Source organism: Pelophylax lessonae (assembly GCF_965119305.1).
Source record: "Pelophylax lessonae genome assembly, chromosome: 4".
NCBI classification, from domain to species: Eukaryota; Metazoa; Chordata; class Amphibia; order Anura; family Ranidae; genus Pelophylax; species Pelophylax lessonae.
The window spans coordinates 550,144,528-550,163,935 of record NC_138771.1 but is presented as its reverse complement, the minus strand read 5'-3'; the positions used below and the strand labels follow the sequence as shown (position 1 = coordinate 550,163,935).

Below are 19,408 nucleotides of genomic sequence, written 5' to 3'. Positions count from 1 at the left end.
GTGCAGTTTTCAGTCAGTTTGTTGGCTTGGAGGAGGAGGGAGGAGCATAGAAACCCTTGCCATCTTAGGCTATGGAGCTGGTGTTTCTATTGATGTGCAGTGTAGGGAGCCATAATTCTAGCCCCTGCATGAATGTGTGGCTCGATAAGATGCTACAAGGGATAGGAGAAACCCTGAAATAGGAAACCTATTTCAGCAGTCAGTTTGGCACCATCTTAATCTGGAACATAGTTAAGGATTAGAGCTGCATGATTAACCACTTAAGCCCCGGAAGATTTTACCCCCTTCCTGACCAGGGTTTTTTTTGCGATTTATTTATTTATTTATTTTTTTACTGCGTGACTTTAACGGACAATTGCGCGGTTGTGCGACGCTGTACCTAAACTAATTTCACGCCCTTTTTTTCCCACAAACAGAGCTTTCTTTTGGTGGTATTTGATCACCTGTGCGATTTTTTGATCATGCGCTATAAACAAAAAAAAAGAGCGTAAATTTTGCAAAAATAACAATATTTTTCACATTTTTTTAATATGAAATTCCCAAAAAAAATGTAAAATTCAAAATTTTTTAACATTTTCGGCCAATTTGTTTTATGCTACATATGTTTGGTAAAAAAAAATCGCAAAAAGCGTATTTTGATTGGTTTGCGCAAAAATTATCGCGTTTACTAACAAAGGGGATGATTTTTGTCATTTTTGGTGTTTTTTTTTTTTTTTTTAACGAGTAATGGCGGCGATCTGCGATTTTCTTTTTTTTTTTTTTTCCGGTACTGCGACATTGCGGCGGACAGATCGGACCCTTGACTGACATTTTTGACACTTTTGGGGTTACCAGTGACATTACTGCAGTAATCAGTGCTATACATATGCACTGTTACTGTAAAAATGACACTGGCAGGGAAGGGGTTAACTGTATTGGAGAGGGAGGGGTTAAGTGTGTCCTAGGGGCGTGTTTCTAACTGTGATGGGACATGTCTACTATTGTAAAAACAGAGATCAACGGTTCTACATAGTAGAACCGTCTGATCTCCATTTTTACACAGGGGAGAATGACAGGCGGCTTGTTTACATAAGCCGCCCACCTTTCTCCCGCTCTACCGACGATCGTAGTGTGACCGGCGGACATCGGGTCCGCCGGTCACACGCGCGGACTCCTCAGTGAACGAGCTGGGGCGGGCGCGCGCCCGCCCGCTATTGGCTCACAAGCTGGTCACAGGCTAGTGACGTATATATATACGTCGCTTTGCCTGGCCGAGGCTGACCGCCGCAGTATATCTACTTGCGGCGGTCGGCAAGTGGTTAAGCATTAAAAAAAGCTCTTTTAGATCAGGGGTCTTCAAACTATGGTCTTCCAGTTGTTGAGAAACTACAATTCCCATCATCCCTAGCCATATCTGTGAATGTCAGTTTTACACTGCCTCATGGGATGGTTGGTTCTGCAACAGCTAAAGGCCCATAGTTTGAGAATCCCTGTTTTAGAACTTCAGTCTTTGTAATATATGTGAAAAAAAGGCAGCTTAACCACTTAAAGCGGAGTTCCAGCCATTTGTGTTTATTCAAAAGTCAGCAGCTACAAAAAGTGTGTATGCTTGATTTCTATTCTGAAATGGACTGGGTAATGTGTTGGGAACAAAAGGATGCCACATTGTTTAAATGAAATTAAAATTATCAACCTACAGAGGGATGAATTCACCCCAAAAATCAAATTGAAAAAACGATACAGCAGGCTAGTCCATTTTGCTGAAATGTCATTGCAGCAACTAAAAATGGTACTCAGTAGTTTGTATGACCCCCCACGTGCTTGTATGCATGCCTGACAACATCGGGTCCTTTGGAGACGATGGATGGTGTCCTGGGGTATTTCCTTCCAGATCTGGACCAGGGCATCACTGAGCTCCTGAACAGATGGAGGTGAATTCTGGCGACGTCGGATGGACCGAAACATAATGTCCCAGAGGTGTTCTATTGGATTTAGGTCAGGCAAGTGTGGGGGCCATTCAATGGTATCAATTCCTTCATCCTCCAGGAACTGGCTACATACTCGCCACATGAGGTCAGGCATTGTCGTGCATCTGGAGAAACCCAAGACCCACTGCACCAGCGTAGGGTCTGACAATGAGACAAGGATTTCATCCCAATATCTAATGGCAGTCAGGATGCCATTGTCTGGCCTGTAGAGGTCTTTGCGTCACTCCATGGATATGCCTCCCCAGACCATCACTGACCCACCACCAAACCTATCATGCGGAATGATGATACAGGCAGCATAACGTTCTCTATGGCTTCTCTAGACCCTTTTATGTCTGTCACATGTGCTAAGGGTGAAGCTGCTCTTATCTGTGAAAAGCACAGGGCGCCAGTGGGGGACCTGCCAATTCTGGTGTTCAATGGCAAATGCCAATCTAGCTCCATGGTGCCAGGCAGTGAGCACAGGGCCTACTAGAGGACGTTGGGCCCTCAGGCCACCCTCATGAAGTCTGTTCCAATTGTTTGGTTAGAGACATTCACACCAGTGGAGTGCTGGGGGTCATTTTGTATGGCTCTGGCAGTGCTTATCCTGTTCATCCTTGCACAAAGGTGCAGATGCCAGTCCTGCTAATTGGTTAGGGACCTTCTACGGCCCTGTCCAGCTCTCCTAGAGTAACTGCCTGTCTCCTGGAATCTCCTCCAGGCTCTTGAGACTGTGCTGGGAGACACAGCACACCTTCTGGCAATGGCAAGTATTGATGTGCCATCCTGGAGGAGTTGGACTGGCTGTGCAACCTCTATAGGGTCCAGATATCGTCTCATGCTACCATTATTGAGCCTAACCCTAGCTAAATGCAAAACTAGTGAAACAAAGTCAGAAGGATGAGTAGGGGGGAAAAAGTCAGTGGCCCCCACTTGTAAAACCATTCCTGTTTTGGAAGTCGTCTTACTGTTACCCATCTTGTGCACCTGTTAATTTCATTAACACTAAAGCAGCGGAAACTGATTAACAACCCCTAGGTAGTTATGCTGCCTAACTAACTAGATCAATATCCCAGGAGTTTAATTGCCTTGATGCTATACTCTGATTAAAAAGTGTTCCTTTAATTTTCTTTTTGAGCAGTGACCCTAGAGAGTAAAATGGCGGCCGTTGCAATATTTTATGTAACACTGTATTTGCGCAACAGTCTTTCAAACTTTTTGGGAAAAAAAATATTTTTTTTTTTTTTTTTTTTTATTTCATTTAAAAAAAAATAATAATATTAAAGTAGTTAGCCCAATTTATTGTATAATGCGAAAGATAATGTTCCCCTGAGAATTGTGATCTTTATTCTAAGCAAAAAAATTGTGATTCTTATTTATCCAGGATCATGCAGCTCTATTAAGGATTAAAAAACAGTCTGCATTCTGAATAAGTGAATAAAGGATTAGTTCACCTTCAAAAAAATATAAATAAATGCACATTTTTTTTTTTTTTTTTTTTGCAGGTAAAAAAAAAATGCATCTATTTTTTTTTTTTTGTAACAGACCTGTAAAGCATTGCATCCACGATCAGCAGATTGTGGCTGTAATGTCACGGTCCTACAGGCTGTCTGTGTATCTGTCTGGCCATACCTCCGATATTGCTAGGCAGTTACACTGTGACAGGAAGCATGAATGAACTACCTTGAGTGATCAACAGCACCATGATAGTCCATTGAGAACTACAAGCCGACAGCCGCAAAGGCTGCCGGACCTTTTTTCGTTTTCCCCTTCACTGATCACTGTTAATGGATGATGTGGGCGGAGGTTGGCATAGCCACGTTTGTTGCAGATTGTGACAGCTAGTGAGGCTGTCAGAACGGGGGAGCGGAGGTTGGTGCAACTGTAACATGTTACAAAAGGAGAACTTTCCTTTAAAGGTGAAGTATAGCCAAAATGTTTTTTGGGCTGTACTTCTATGGATTACAGGAGTGCAGTCTGTTATGCAAGCCTGTGACCAAATTTCAACTGACAGTGGGCTAAAGCCAGCGAGTTGATGTCACAGTGCTGGTCCAGGCTCCGAAAAGGTTCTGATATGTTATGTTCGGGATCCACCCAAATGCCTGGAATGGCAGCTCCAGTGAGCACTGAAGGGGCAGGGCAGAGAACTGGTGACAGTCACCAGCGCTCTGCAGCTTGAAGACAGAGAGTCGAGCGATCAGTGGTGTTTTGATCGCTCTGCTCTTTTTTAGAGCTGGCAGGGGACAGATGCTGCATCCACCTGGATGATATATATATATATATATATATATATATATATATATATATATATATATAATTTTATTTTTTTCTCTTACGTCCTCCGACAGTTGCCGCCACCTCTAAGTCATCACTATTGGGTATTGACTTCCGCTCCGCAGGAGTAGCTAGGCATAAGATTTAGTCAAAAGCATTTGCATAGACACACCCATGGGGGCTGTCCCACTGGTCAATACCACCCTGCAGTGATCACTCCCAACTCAGTTTGTTTCTGCCTAGCGTCAGGAGTAGTTAGGCTTTCCCTGTGCTGGGGCTCCGGTCTCAGCCTTTCTAATCTTTTTTTCTTTGATTTTCTTTGAAAATGTCAGTTTTTTCTTTGATTTACTAGCTGTTTATTTTGTCAGCTGTAGTTTTAGTCGATTCTTCGGATGAAGATGGATTCTTGCGGAGCTGGGAATCGGACTGACCGCCCTGGTTCTCCAGGGCAGAGGGACTCCCAGCCCGCCATCGAGCGTTCAGCCATGTGTTCGTCCTGGCATTATGAATGACCCATCCCTGCTCGCAGCAGGGATGCAGCCTGTGAGGTGGCTACCTCACTGGACACATCTGCAGTGTCCTGTCCTTGGCAAACGGCATTCCCTGTCAGATGAGGACAGCGGCTTTCCGTTCATAAAGGCACCCCACGCCATCTGGTACAGGTAAGTACTTCTGTGTGGGGCCTCTGTCTGGGGTGGCAGTCCCGTGTTGCTGTGTGTTCCCCATGTCTGTGCCTGTGTGGGGCTCCCTGTGGCGATCCCTGTGGGGGTCTTTTGTACATGTACTGCGGTGCTGTGTATTGTTGGGGGGCCCCTTCCCCTGTGTCACTTCGGTGTTTTTTACTGGGGGTGCAGACGATGTTTGTGGCGGCCGCAGCGGGGTAAAACCGCACGGTCCGCCATCTTTAATATGGGCAGGCATGTCTGGCTTCACTGTGGGCTACATTACATGCTGTTTTGGCGCCATCCGACGCCATCTTGCGTGTGGCAGACCGATCGTTCCGAGCACATGTTCAGCGGCCATTTTCCCGAAGCCTCCCATTCATTTCTATGGGCAGCCATTTTCTCTGGGTCATTGAAGCTTATAGTTCAGCCTCTTCTGACCTCACTTCCTTTTCCTCTGAAGCAGCGATCAATGTGGTAACACTCTGTGGGGCTCTGCAGACTGTCTCTTCCATAACTTTCTGTTGTCATTCCTTGCTCAGTTTCTTCTCCTTTTGGGGGTCTTTAGTCACTATACATATCGCGGTGGGCTGCGCACTCCGCAGCGATTTTAAAGGACCAGTACCTTTTTATTGCACTGTTGTTTTCTAACTTGGGCAATGGAATCTCAGGACAGCAAATTCCCTCCAGCTATGGTGGGGGACCCCAGTCCTGCTGGGGCCCCTGTTATACCTGATTTGGCCGCCGTAGTGGCGTCTTTAGTGTCCAAAATGGAGGTACTGATGGCTGAAGGGAAGGAGGTACTGGTGCTGCTAGGAAGAGATCCAGGTTATCTATCTCCTCTGATTCAGATGGTGATGTGGCTGCTGCGGTGGGCATGCCCTTTTCAGGGTCTTGCTCATCCTTGGACCCTCTGGGGTCTGAGGGGGTTGATGTTTCTCCCCCGGGGTCGCCTGATGAACGCGCGTCCATGGATGAATTGATTGTTTCTGTAAAGGAAACACTACATTTGGAGGATGAGCCCAGTCCTCCGGGCATTGTGTCCTCTTTTGGTACTCACAGGACCCGCAAGTCGGCGCAGGTTTTTCCCTGCCCCACTGAATTTCATTACACTGTGAATGAACTGTGGCGCACTTTAAAACGTCCATTAATGGTTCCTAGTCGGTTTAAATTACTTTATCCCTTTGCGCCGGCTACGGAATCGCGATGGTGTGTGCCTCCGCAGGTGTATCACACTGTGGCCGTGTTAAGCAAGGCTACCTTGATTCCTACTGAGGAGACCCCGGTTTTTCGGGATCCCACGGACAGAAGGTTGGAGTCTCTAGCCCGCCATTCCTACACGGTGGCAGGTTCCTTGCTCAAACCTGTTTTCACATCTGTTCTGGTGGCTCAGGCAGTGCCAGATTGGACTAAGGTGCTTAGATGCAACCTCGCGTCTGATTCTGCCCCAACTGCCACGCTGGCTATGGTGGATCAAATTCACCAAGGAGTCATGTATTTGTGCGATGCGGCCTTAAATGAGGCCCCTTTGGTAGCTGACCAGACATCACGGAAAACAGTTGCCGATTTTCCCTACGCTGGTTCTCGTCTTTTCGGGGAGGTGTTGGATACCTTTGTAAAAGGTGTCACGGGGGGCAAGAGCACCATGCTGCCCCAGAACCCGAAGAACAAGTCCTTTCGTGGCAAGCGGGGTTCCGCCCATCGACCCAATTGGGGGTCTTTCGGAATCAAACCAAGGGCAAGCCCTTCAAGGGCCAAGGTAGCCAGAAGTAGCCAGAAGAAGCCCTGGGCGGGCAAGCAGAAGTCCGACAATGCCGGTGCGGCGGGTCAATCCGCCTCTGCCTGAAGGGGTGCCCTCACCCGTTTCTGGGGTGGGGGGACGTTTGCACGGTTTCCTCCAACCTTGGCTGCTCCAAATTCCGGACAGGTGGGTTCAGGAAATCATTCGATCAGGGTACAAGATCGAATTCCTTTTTCGGCTGGCGGACAGATTTTTTCCCTCAAATCTTCATTTGACCCCAGGGCGCCTGCAGGACCTGCTTTAAGCGGTGCAGGACCTCCTTGCCCAGGGGTGATTGTCCCGGTGCCTCATCGGGACAGTTTTTGGTTTTTTTTTTTCCAATCTGTTCACTGTGCCCAAAAAGGAGGGCAAGGTGCGTCCTATTCTGGACCTGAAAGCTCTGAACCGCTTTGTGCGCGTTCGAAAGTTCCGTATGGAATCTCTCCGCTCGGTGGTGGCCTCCCTGAGTCCAGGGGAATTCCTGGCCTCTATAGACCTGAAGGATGCGTACCTACACATCCCCATTTTCGAGGGTCACCAGAGGTACCTTCGGTTTGCTATAGCGGAGGACCACTATCAGTTTGTGGCGTTACCTTTCGGTCTCGCTTCAGCTCCAAGGGTCTTTACCAAAGTGCTGGCGCCTGTTCTGGGCCTGCTAAGGGCTCAGGGCATTGCGGTCTTGGGATATCTGGACGATCTCCTCTTAAGGTCGAGTGTCCGCCAGGACCTGCTGCGCGATCTGTCCACTACGGTACAGACGCTCCAGGAGTTCGGATGGACCATCAACGTGCAGAAGTCGACCTTGTCTCCTTCGGTTCGTCTTCCCTATCTGGGAATGGTTCTGGACTCTGCTCAAGCGAAGGTGTTCTTGCCGGAGGACAAGCTCCGGACCTTGCAGGACGAGATCAGGTCCCTCAGGGACAGGCCGTCCTCCTCACTCAGGACCTGCATGCGGTCCCTGGGGTTGATGGTGTCAGCCTTCGAGGCGATACCCTTTGCTCAGTTTCACACACGGTCTCTTCAAGCGGAGATCCTGGCCAGGTGGGACAGACTACCTCAGTCCTTGGATCTGAGTGTCTCATTGAGTCGCCGGACCAGAACGGATCTTCTGTGGTGGCTTCAGTCCCCGGCTGTGTCGGAAGGAAAATCCTTCCGTCCGTTGCTGTGGACGGTGATTACCACGGATGCCAGCCTGTCAGGCTGGGGGCGAGTCCTGGGCAACCTGTCTGCCCAGGGCACTTGGTCGGGGGAGGAATCCTCCCTTCCGATCAACATATTGGAATTAAGAGCGATCAAACTCTCTCTTCCAGTGGTCGGATCGTCTTCGGGGCCGTCCGGTTTGGGTACAGACGGACAATGCTACCGCGGTGGCTTACATCAACCACCAAGGGGGCACCAGGAGTGCCCAGGCAGCCCGGGAGGTGACAAACCTTCTGTCTTGGGCCGAGACTCATGTCCCGGCGATTTCAGCAGTTCACATTCCGGGTGTGGAGAATTGGCAGGCCGACTATCTGAGCCGCCAGACCCTGGACCAGGGGGAATGGTCCCTGCACCCGGAGGTCTTCCGAATGCTGTGTGCGAAGTGGGGATCCCTGGACGTGGATCCGTTCGCGTCTTGGCTAAACCACAAGGTGGAAAGGTTCGTGGCAAGAACGTGCGATCCTCTGGCAGACGCCTCGGATGCGTTGGTGGCCCCTTGGCATCAGTATCGTCTGATGTATGCCTTTCCTCCGATTCAGTTGTTGTCCAGGTTTCTTCGCAGGTTAGCCTCGGAACCGCACCTGGTGATTCTGGTAGTGCCGGACTGGCCACGCCGGTCTTGGTACGCCGACGTTGTTCACCTGGCAGTGGCTCCTCCTTGGCAGCTGCCAATGCGGCAAGATCTCCTGTCTCAGGGACCGATTTTCCATCCTGCTTTACAGTCGCTGGCTTTAACGGCCTGGCTGTTGAGACCCAGGTCCTGAGAGATGGGGGTCTCTCCCCTGAGGTCATTCCTACTCTGATCAAGGCTAGGAAAACCTCATCTGGTAAAATCTATTACCGTACCTGGAAAGCTTATTTCGCCTGGTGTGAGTCCAGGGGGTTCTCCCCTCGCTCGTACTCGGTGTCGAGAGTGTTGGCTTTCCTCCAGTCTGGGGTGGACCAGCGCCTGGCGCTGGCCACGATAAAGGGCCAGGTGTCTGCACTGGCTATTCTTTTCCAACGCCCTGTGGCGTCTCATTCCTTAATTTGCACCTTCATTCAAGGTGTGCGACATTTGGCTCCTCCCAGGAGGGAGTCTTTACCTCCATGGGACTTGAACTTGGTTCTGTCCGTGTTACAGCGTGCTCCCTTTGGAAACATCCGGGAGATATCGTTGCCTCTGCTGTCTAAGAAGGTTGCCTTTTTAGTGGCGATCACTTCGGCTCGCAGAGTATCGGAACTGGCGGCGTTGTCTTGCCGCTCTCCTTACTTGGTAATTCACAAGGATAAGGTGGTCTTGCGACCACATTCATCTTTTCGTCCTAAGGTGGTCTCTAAGTTCCACCTTAATGACATTGTCCTGCCTTCGCTTTGTACGAAGCCTAAGCATCCTAAGGAGGTTGCTTTGCATTCCTTGGATGTTGTCAGGGCGATCAGGGTTTACCTGTCATCTACGGAGTCCTTTCGGAAGACGGATTCCCTCTTTGTCCTTCCTGAGGGACCTCGGAAGGGCATGGCTGCGTCTGCAGCGACCATTGCCAAATGGATCAGACAGACCATTGAACAGGCCTATGCTTTCAAGGAACGGGTTCCACCCTTCCCTGTTAAGGCGCACTCTACCAGATCTTTAAGTGCGTCCTGGGCCTACTGGCATCGAGCCTCGGTGGCCCAGGTGTGCAAGGCTGCGACTTGGTCATCGGTGCACACCTTTTCCAAATTCTATAAGGTGGATGTTCTGGCATCAGCTGATGCTTCCTTTGGCCGCAAAGTTCTCAGTGCGGCAGTGCCATGAGGGACCCTCGTTTTGTTGTGGGTCCCTGACTGTTGGGGTTGTTTTATCCCCTGGGTTATTTGCTTTCCTGGGCTGTTGCTCCTGTTGAGCCTTTTTTCTGTTGCCCAAGAAGGTTCTCTTACTGTGCGTATAAGGTTCCTTTCTCTGATGTGGGTACTGCGTTGCCTTGTCTAAGGTTGCGTCTCCCACCCCTCATGTCTACACTGCTTTGGGACATCCCAATAGTGATGACTTAGCGGTGGCGGCGACTGTCGGAGGACGTAAGAGAAAACTGAATTTTTGTAAAATCTTACCTGTAAAATTCCTTTCTCTGAGTCCTCCGACAGTCGCCGCCCCCACCCCTCTTTTGGGGTTTTTTCTTGTACACTTACTGCTATGCTACCAAACTGAGTTGGGAGTCATCACTGCAGGGGGGTATTGACCAGTGGGACAGCCCCCATGGGTGTGTCTATGCAAATGCTTTTGTTCTTTTGACTAAGTCTTATGCCTAGCTACTCCTGCGGAGCGGAAGTCAATACCCAATAGTGATGACTTAGAGGTGGCGGCGACTGTCTGAGGACTCAGAGAAAGGAATTTTACAGGTAAGATTTTACAAAAATTCCGTTTTTTTTTTTTTTTTTTTGTGAAACCTATATTTCTCTTTTTAAATTTAGTTGCTGAAAGTGCTTACAAACTGAGGGTTTATTGTCACTTTAATTGCTACACACCATAGCCCCCTCTCAAGAATAAGCATACACAGTGTAAACTGCAAGATTCCTTGTACTGATGGCCTCCTACATGTGTTTTAATGAAAATCTTTTCCTTGTCATTCCCCTTTTACCACTTAAGCTCCGGAAGATTTGGCTGCTGAAAGACCAGGCCCTATTTTGCGATTCGGCACTGCGTGAATTTAACGGACAATTACGTCCGATATGTAAAAATCAAAAACATTTTTAACATTTCAGGCCAATTTGTTTTCTGCTACATATGTTTGGTAAAAAAAATCGCAATAAGCGTTTTTTGATTGGTTTGCGCAAAAGTTATTTCTTTTACTAACTACGGGAAAGATTTGTCATTTTTTTTATTGTTTTTTTTTTTTTACTAATAATGGCGGCGATCTGCAATTTTTTTTTTTTTTTGCGGGACTGCGACATTTCGGCGGACAGATCTGACCTCTGACTGACATTTTTGACACTTTTTGGAGTACCAGTGACATTACTACAGTAATCAGTGCTATAAATATGCACTGTTACTGTCAAAATTACACTGACAGGGAAGGGGTTAACTTCTTTATTGGTGATCCAGGGGTTAAGTGTGTCCCCAGGGGCGTGATTCTAACTGTGGGGGGGGGGGGGCGTGGCTTGTGATGTAACCACAGAGACATACGATCCTACATAGCAGGATCCCATAGTCTCTGTCCTTACATCAGTGAGAATGACAGATGGCTGTGTTTACATCAGCCGTCTGTCTTTCTCCCTCTGCAGCGGGAGATCGCGAGTGGCCGCCGGTCGCTCGCGCTAGCTCCCCAGGGAACGAGCGGGGGTGGGAGCACGCCTCGGGCGGCGCGCGCTCGCCCCCCCACAGGCGGCTGAGTGAGTGATGTACCCCTATGTCACTTTGCCCAGCAGCGGCTTCCTGCCGCAATATATCTGCGGTGGGCGGTCGTTATGTGGTTAAAGTGTCCAGAGATTATACCTAAAGGTCACCTGTAAATATTTAAACCTTTTTAACAGTAAAAAGTGTCCAAGAACAGGCACTACAAGGTTTTTGTTAGCGAGAAATGCTATGTACCAACTTTCTCTTTAGGGGTAGGGTATAGATTTGATGTCTGGGACATAGAATTCTGTATAACAGCTGATAGCCGGATTTGAGGGGTGTGCACGAGAGGGCTTTAGGGCTTAAATATGTAAAAGTGGGCAACTTCTGTTGCATTCTCTTTGGTGTTTTCATACTTGGTCACTTTAATCTTTTCAAAGTAAAAGTTTTGCCAAAGAAACATACATGCTGTGAAGAAGGCACCTACTTTAGGCTTCTTTCACACGGCCGCTCCGGTGTTTTGCTCCGCTGCGGGACTTTTTTTTTTTTTTATCACGGAGCGGATGACATTTGTGTCATCCGCTCCGTATGTCCGCATATCATCCCATCCGTTTGCAGATGATATGCGGACATAATGTAAGTCTATGGGCATTGCGGATGTCAACGGATGACACCGCTGACATCCGATTTTCCTTCCTTTCCGTTTTTTGAACGGAGGAAAAATAGGGTTCTGTTCCGTTCCAAAAAACGGAACAGAACTGAAAGGAAGAAAATCGGATGTCAGCGGATGGTATTCCGCTGACATCCGCAATGCCATTGACTTACATTATGTCCGTAAATCATCTGCAAAAAAATAGGATGATTTGCGGACATACGGAGCGCCCGTGTGAAATGACCCTATCTCTCCTCTTTAACACTTTGTATCTGGGCCAATTCTGACACTTCACTCCTACATGTAAATATTGACTTTTTGTTGCTAGAAAATTGCTTAGAACCCCCAAACCTTTTATTTAAATGTATTTGCTGTGTGATGACTTCTTGGGTCTCCCTCTGGTTGCAGACAATCACTATGGGATTTTTCACACATCCATCCTTACTCCCATTTGCTCGCTACTCAATAAACAGTATTTGGTGTTGTATTCATTGTTGGAACTTGGATGGGATAAGGGAATAGTGGGATACTCCCACTGAACTATTCACAGTAGATAAGGACAACTCTCACTTGGCCTCACCAGATTATTTGTGGAAGCAGACACACAACTTTTACCATACTTCCACTTGTATGGAAGAATTAAGTCTTCTTTCTTTCTTTAGCAGTAGACTTGATGCAACTACTTTATCTTCAGAACACTCTCTAGCATCTCCTTAACTGACACCTATCCACTGACTCTTCCACCTGAAGAGAAGGCCCTCACATGATAGGCCCCATGACATAGATCTGTACTCACTGTAGGCAGAATCTGATTCTTTCAATGGTCTCTCTTCCAGTCAGCTCTGCAGGACATCTGGGTTCAGCTCCTTTCTGACTTTCAGGCCCTCAGGTCGGCTACCCAAGGCCACATGGCAGCTTCTACAGATGAGGGGGCAGCCGCTCCCCTCCCTCCGGGACCCCGCTTTCTAGCTGAAGACCCTGAGCACATGTGCCCTTGGCATTTATACAGTCATCCTGCATGTACCAAGGCACTTTCCTCTGCCAATCACCAGAGCTGTTACAAAGCCTGTGCCCTCACTTGTCAGGTTTCCTCCCACAGTCCAATATGCCTCCCTATTTGACCAGTGTGAAACATTCAGGCAAGCTGAGCTGCACCTGAGCGCTATGAGTAGACCCTACCAATGGATCCTGCTCTCTGGTAGGCAGAGAGAGCTATAAATCTACCTGGCAATCTTCCTGGTAAGCAAACCCTAAAACTATACTCTTCTAGCACCTACCTAGGAGGGTGACAGAGCTACAGTATCTCACAAAAGTGAGTACACCCCTCACATTTTTTGTAAATATTTTATTGTATCTTTTCATGTGACAACACTGAAGAAATGACACTTTGCTACAATGTAAAGCAGTGAGTGTACAGCTTGTATAACAGTGTAAATTTGCTGTCCCCTCAAAAGAACTCAACACAAAGCCATTAATGTCTAAACTGGTAACAAAAGCGAGCACACCCCTAAGTGAAAATGTCCAAATTGGGCTCAATTCGCTATTTTCCCTCCTCGGTGTCATGTGACTTGTTAGTGTTTACAAGGTCTCAGGTGTGAATGCGGAGCCGGTGTGTCAAATTTGGTGTTATCGTTCTCATGCTCTCATACTGGTCACTGGAAGTTCAACATGGCACCTCATGGCAAAGAACTCTCAGGATCTAAAAAAAAAAAATTGTTGATCTACATAAAGATGGCCTAGGCTATAGGAAGATTGCCAAGACCCTGAACATGAGCTGCAGCACGGTGGCCAAGACCATAAAGCGGTTTAACATGACAGGTTCCACTCAGAACAGACCTCGCCATGGTTGACCAAAGAAGTTGAGTGCACGTGTTCAGTGTCACATCCAGAGGTTGCCTTTGGGAAATAGACGTATTAGTGCTGCCAGCATTGCTGTAGAGGTTGAAAGGGTGGCGGGGGTCAGCCTGTCAGTGCTCAGACCATATGCCGCACACTGTATCAAATTGGTCTGCATGACTGTCATCCCAGAAGAAAGCCTCTTCTAAAGACGATGCACAAGAAAGCCTGCAAACCGTTTGCAGAAGACAAGCAGACTAAGGACATGGATTACTGGAACCATGTCCTGTGGTCTGATGAGACCAAGATAAACTTATTGGTTCAAATGGTGTCAAGCGTGTGTGGCGGCAATCAGGTGAGGAGTACAAAGACAAGTTTGTCTTGGCTACAGTCAAGCATGGTGGTGGGAGTGTCATGGTCTAGGGCTGCATGAGTGATGCCGGCACTGGGGAGCTACAGTTCATTGAGGGAACAATGAATGCCAACATGTACTGTGACATACTGAAGCAGAGCATGATCCCCCTCCCTTCAGAGACTGGGCTATAGGGCAATATTCAAACATAACGACCCCAAACACACCTCCAAGATGACCACTGCCTTTCTAAAGAAGCTGAGGGTAAAGGTGATGGACTGGCCAAGCATGTCCCTGGACCAAAAACCTATTGAGCATCTGTGGGGCATCCTCAAAAAGAAGGTGGAGGAGCTTAAGGCCTCTAACATCCACCAGATCTGTGATGTCGTCATGCAGGAGTAGAAGAGGGCTCCAGTGGAAACCTGTGAAGCTCTGGTGAACTCCATGCCCAAGAGGGTTAGGGCAGTGCTGGGAAATAATGGTGGCCACACAAAATATTGACGCTTTGAGTCCAATTTGGACATTTTAACTAAGGGCGTACTCACTTTTGTTGCCAGCAGTTTAGACATTAATGGCTGAGTGTTGAGTTATTTTGAGGAGACAGCAAATTTCCACTGGTATATTCGCTGTACACTCACTAATTTACATTGCAGCAAAGTGTAATTTCTTCAGTGGTGTCACATGAAAAGATATAATAAAATATTTACAAAAATGTGAGGCGTGTACTCACTTTTGTGTGTGTGTGTGTGTGTGTGTGTGTGTGTGTGTGTGTGTGTGTGTATGTGTATGTGTATATGTGTGTATATGTATGTGTATGTATATATATATATATATATATGTATGTATGTATGTATGTATGTATGTGTGTGTGTACGTACGTACGTACATACGTACATACATTTTAGCAGAGGTCCTATAGAATAAAATGATGGGTTTTGCACTTTTTTTCTTATTTCGCACGGTGTTTGTGCAGCGGTTTTTCAAATGCAATTTTTTTGGGGGAAAAAACCCACAAGCTTTACCCCAATTTTTTTGTACAATATGAAAGATGTTACGCTGAATAAATTAAAGTTGCCTCTGCCCGTGGAATGGCAGCAAACTATGGTGCCTAAAATTCTCCATAGACGTCACTTTAAATGGCACAGGTTACCAGTTTAAAGTTACACAGGAGGTCTGATGTTAGAAATATTGCTCTCGCTCTGATGTTCACAATACCTCACGTGTGGTCCAATCACTGTTTACATATGCGTGCAGGAGTGAAGTATACGTTCGCATTTGTGTGTAAGCACGGGGTGCTATACATTTTTCTTAATTATTTTGCACAATTTTTTTTTTTTTGATTAACTTTATTGCTATCACAAGGGATGAACAACATCCCTTGTGACAGCATGGGCTGTGACAGGTCCTCTTTATGGAGAGATCTGTGTTCCATCGGACCTCAAATCTCTCCTCTGTCCTCCAATGCAGCCGATCAGACACAGATCTGTCTTACTCAATAAACAGTATTTGGTGTTGTATTCATTGTTGGAACTTGGATGGGATAAGGGAATAGTGGGATACTCCCACTGAACTATTCACAGTAGATAAGGACAACTCTCACTTGGCCTCACCAGATTATTTGTGGAAGCAGACACACAACTTTTACCATACTTCCACTTGTATGGAAGAATTAAGTCTTCTTTCTTTCTTTAGCAGTAGACTTGATGCAACTACTTTATCTTCAGAACACTCTCTAGCATCTCCTTAACTGACACCTATCCACTGACTCTTCCACCTGAAGAGAAGGCCCTCACATGATAGGCCCCATGACATAGATCTGTACTCACTGTAGGCAGAATCTGATTCTTTCAATGGTCTCTCTTCCAGTCAGCTCTGCAGGACATCTGGGTTCAGCTCCTTTCTGACTTTCAGGCCCTCAGGTCGGCTACCCAAGGCCACATGGCAGCTTCTACAGATGAGGGGGCAGCCGCTCCCCTCCCTCCGGGACCCCGCTTTCTAGCTGAAGACCCTGAGCACATGTGCCCTTGGCATTTATACAGTCATCCTGCATGTACCAAGGCACTTTCCTCTGCCAATCACCAGAGCTGTTACAAAGCCTGTGCCCTCACTTGTCAGGTTTCCTCCCACAGTCCAATATGCCTCCCTATTTGACCAGTGTGAAACATTCAGGCAAGCTGAGCTGCACCTGAGCGCTATGAGTAGACCCTACCAATGGATCCTGCTCTCTGGTAGGCAGAGAGAGCTATAAATCTACCTGGCAATCTTCCTGGTAAGCAAACCCTAAAACTATACTCTTCTAGCACCTACCTAGGAGGGTGACAGAGCTACAGTATCTCACAAAAGTGAGTACACCCCTCACATTTTTTGTAAATATTTTATTGTATCTTTTCATGTGACAACACTGAAGAAATGACACTTTGCTACAATGTAAAGCAGTGAGTGTACAGCTTGTATAACAGTGTAAATTTGCTGTCCCCTCAAAAGAACTCAACACAAAGCCATTAATGTCTAAACTGGTAACAAAAGCGAGCACACCCCTAAGTGAAAATGTCCAAATTGGGCTCAATTCGCTATTTTCCCTCCTCGGTGTCATGTGACTTGTTAGTGTTTACAAGGTCTCAGGTGTGAATGCGGAGCCGGTGTGTCAAATTTGGTGTTATCGTTCTCATGCTCTCATACTGGTCACTGGAAGTTCAACATGGCACCTCATGGCAAAGAACTCTCAGGATCTAAAAAAAAAAAATTGTTGATCTACATAAAGATGGCCTAGGCTATAGGAAGATTGCCAAGACCCTGAACATGAGCTGCAGCACGGTGGCCAAGACCATAAAGCGGTTTAACATGACAGGTTCCACTCAGAACAGACCTCGCCATGGTTGACCAAAGAAGTTGAGTGCACGTGTTCAGTGTCACATCCAGAGGTTGCCTTTGGGAAATAGACGTATTAGTGCTGCCAGCATTGCTGTAGAGGTTGAAAGGGTGGCGGGGGTCAGCCTGTCAGTGCTCAGACCATATGCCGCACACTGTATCAAATTGGTCTGCATGACTGTCATCCCAGAAGAAAGCCTCTTCTAAAGACGATGCACAAGAAAGCCTGCAAACCGTTTGCAGAAGACAAGCAGACTAAGGACATGGATTACTGGAACCATGTCCTGTGGTCTGATGAGACCAAGATAAACTTATTGGTTCAAATGGTGTCAAGCGTGTGTGGCGGCAATCAGGTGAGGAGTACAAAGACAAGTTTGTCTTGGCTACAGTCAAGCATGGTGGTGGGAGTGTCATGGTCTAGGGCTGCATGAGTGATGCCGGCACTGGGGAGCTACAGTTCATTGAGGGAACAATGAATGCCAACATGTACTGTGACATACTGAAGCAGAGCATGATCCCCCTCCCTTCAGAGACTGGGCTATAGGGCAATATTCAAACATAACGACCCCAAACACACCTCCAAGATGACCACTGCCTTTCTAAAGAAGCTGAGGGTAAAGGTGATGGACTGGCCAAGCATGTCCCTGGACCAAAAACCTATTGAGCATCTGTGGGGCATCCTCAAAAAGAAGGTGGAGGAGCTTAAGGCCTCTAACATCCACCAGATCTGTGATGTCGTCATGCAGGAGTAGAAGAGGGCTCCAGTGGAAACCTGTGAAGCTCTGGTGAACTCCATGCCCAAGAGGGTTAGGGCAGTGCTGGGAAATAATGGTGGCCACACAAAATATTGACGCTTTGAGTCCAATTTGGACATTTTAACTAAGGGCGTACTCACTTTTGTTGCCAGCAGTTTAGACATTAATGGCTGAGTGTTGAGTTATTTTGAGGAGACAGCAAATTTCCACTGGTATATTCGCTGTACACTCACTAATTTACATTGCAGCAAAGTGTAATTTCTTCAGTGGTGTCACATGAAAAGATATAATAAAATATTTACAAAAATGTGAGGCGTGTACTCACTTTTGTGTGTGTGTGTGTGTGTGTGTGTGTGTGTGTGTGTGTGTATGTGTATATGTGTGTATATGTATGTGTATGTATATATATATATATATATATGTATGTATGTATGTATGTATGTATGTGTGTGTGTACGTACGTACGTACATACGTACATACATTTTAGCAGAGGTCCTATAGAATAAAATGATGGGTTTTGCACTTTTTTTCTTATTTCGCACGGTGTTTGTGCAGCGGTTTTTCAAATGCAATTTTTTTGGGGGAAAAAACCCACAAGCTTTACCCCAATTTTTTTGTACAATATGAAAGATGTTACGCTGAATAAATTAAAGTTGCCTCTGCCCGTGGAATGGCAGCAAACTATGGTGCCTAAAATTCTCCATAGACGTCACTTTAAATGGCACAGGTTACCAGTTTAAAGTTACACAGGAGGTCTGATGTTAGAAATATTGCTCTCGCTCTGATGTTCACAATACCTCACGTGTGGTCCAATCACTGTTTACATATGCGTGCAGGAGTGAAGTATACGTTCGCATTTGTGTGTAAGCACGGGGTGCTATACATTTTTCTTAATTATTTTGCACAATTTTTTTTTTTTTGATTAACTTTATTGCTATCACAAGGGATGAACAACATCCCTTGTGACAGCATGGGCTGTGACAGGTCCTCTTTATGGAGAGATCTGTGTTCCATCGGACCTCAAATCTCTCCTCTGTCCTCCAATGCAGCCGATCAGACACAGATCTGTCTTATTGGCTGTTTTCCTGGCTGTGAACAAGGAGGCGCAACCGGAAGTTGACCTACTCGTCGCTCCTGGCTTCAGGGGTCACAGAGAGGAAGGAACAATGTTAGTTCCTCTCTCTGTTCTATGCAGCCATCGCCGCCGGTCGCACCGCTTCCGGGGTCCATTAAGGGACGGCAGAGTGGGGGGGGGGTAGAATCCACCCACAGAAGTGATCGAATGGCTATTTAGCCACTTAAATCAATTCTGCTACAAACAGAATTTTCGGCTGAAAATTGTCATACCAGGATGATGCCTGTAGGTGCAGGCATCATCCCGGTTAACCTGCTGGAAACCAAGGATGTCCTACGGGCTGAAAGTAGTTAAACCCATTGAGGATAAGCGATCAGTATGCAACCTTAAACTAATAGCAGTTGTTTTTATTGCAGCACTTTGAGAGAGAACTGCGACGCTTCTCATGGCAAGAAAAAAAATGGACTCTTAACAGCCATGGACTCTTCGATGGAGACCAGGTGAGTGATAACAAGATAAGACTGTTAAAAGAAATCTGTATTAAGGGAAATATGGGGGTTGCCATTGCTGACTTTCTAAAATTAATAGTTGCTTAACCATCTCTGGCTTCAATGCTTTGGGGTCACCTAATTGGAACAAGCAAGTCAGAACCTCTGGAACTACATTCTGGTTCTTAATGGTGCCTTTTGAGCAGGAGAGATGAGCAATGGCAGCC

The 19,408-nt window shown here is 46.8% G+C and overlaps 1 protein-coding gene across 1 annotated transcript in view; it reads left to right on the top strand.

Annotated features, from left to right (window-relative positions):
* Positions 1–19,408, top strand: part of LOC309553706 (DNA-directed DNA/RNA polymerase mu-like) — a 185,739-nt gene that overhangs the window by 147,788 nt on the left and 18,543 nt on the right. Inside the window, exon 11 of the mRNA XM_082255082.1 lies at positions 19,110–19,193. Within this exon, the coding sequence (XP_082111208.1) occupies positions 19,110–19,193 (84 nt within the window). The remainder of the gene's footprint in view (positions 1–19,109; positions 19,194–19,408) is intronic.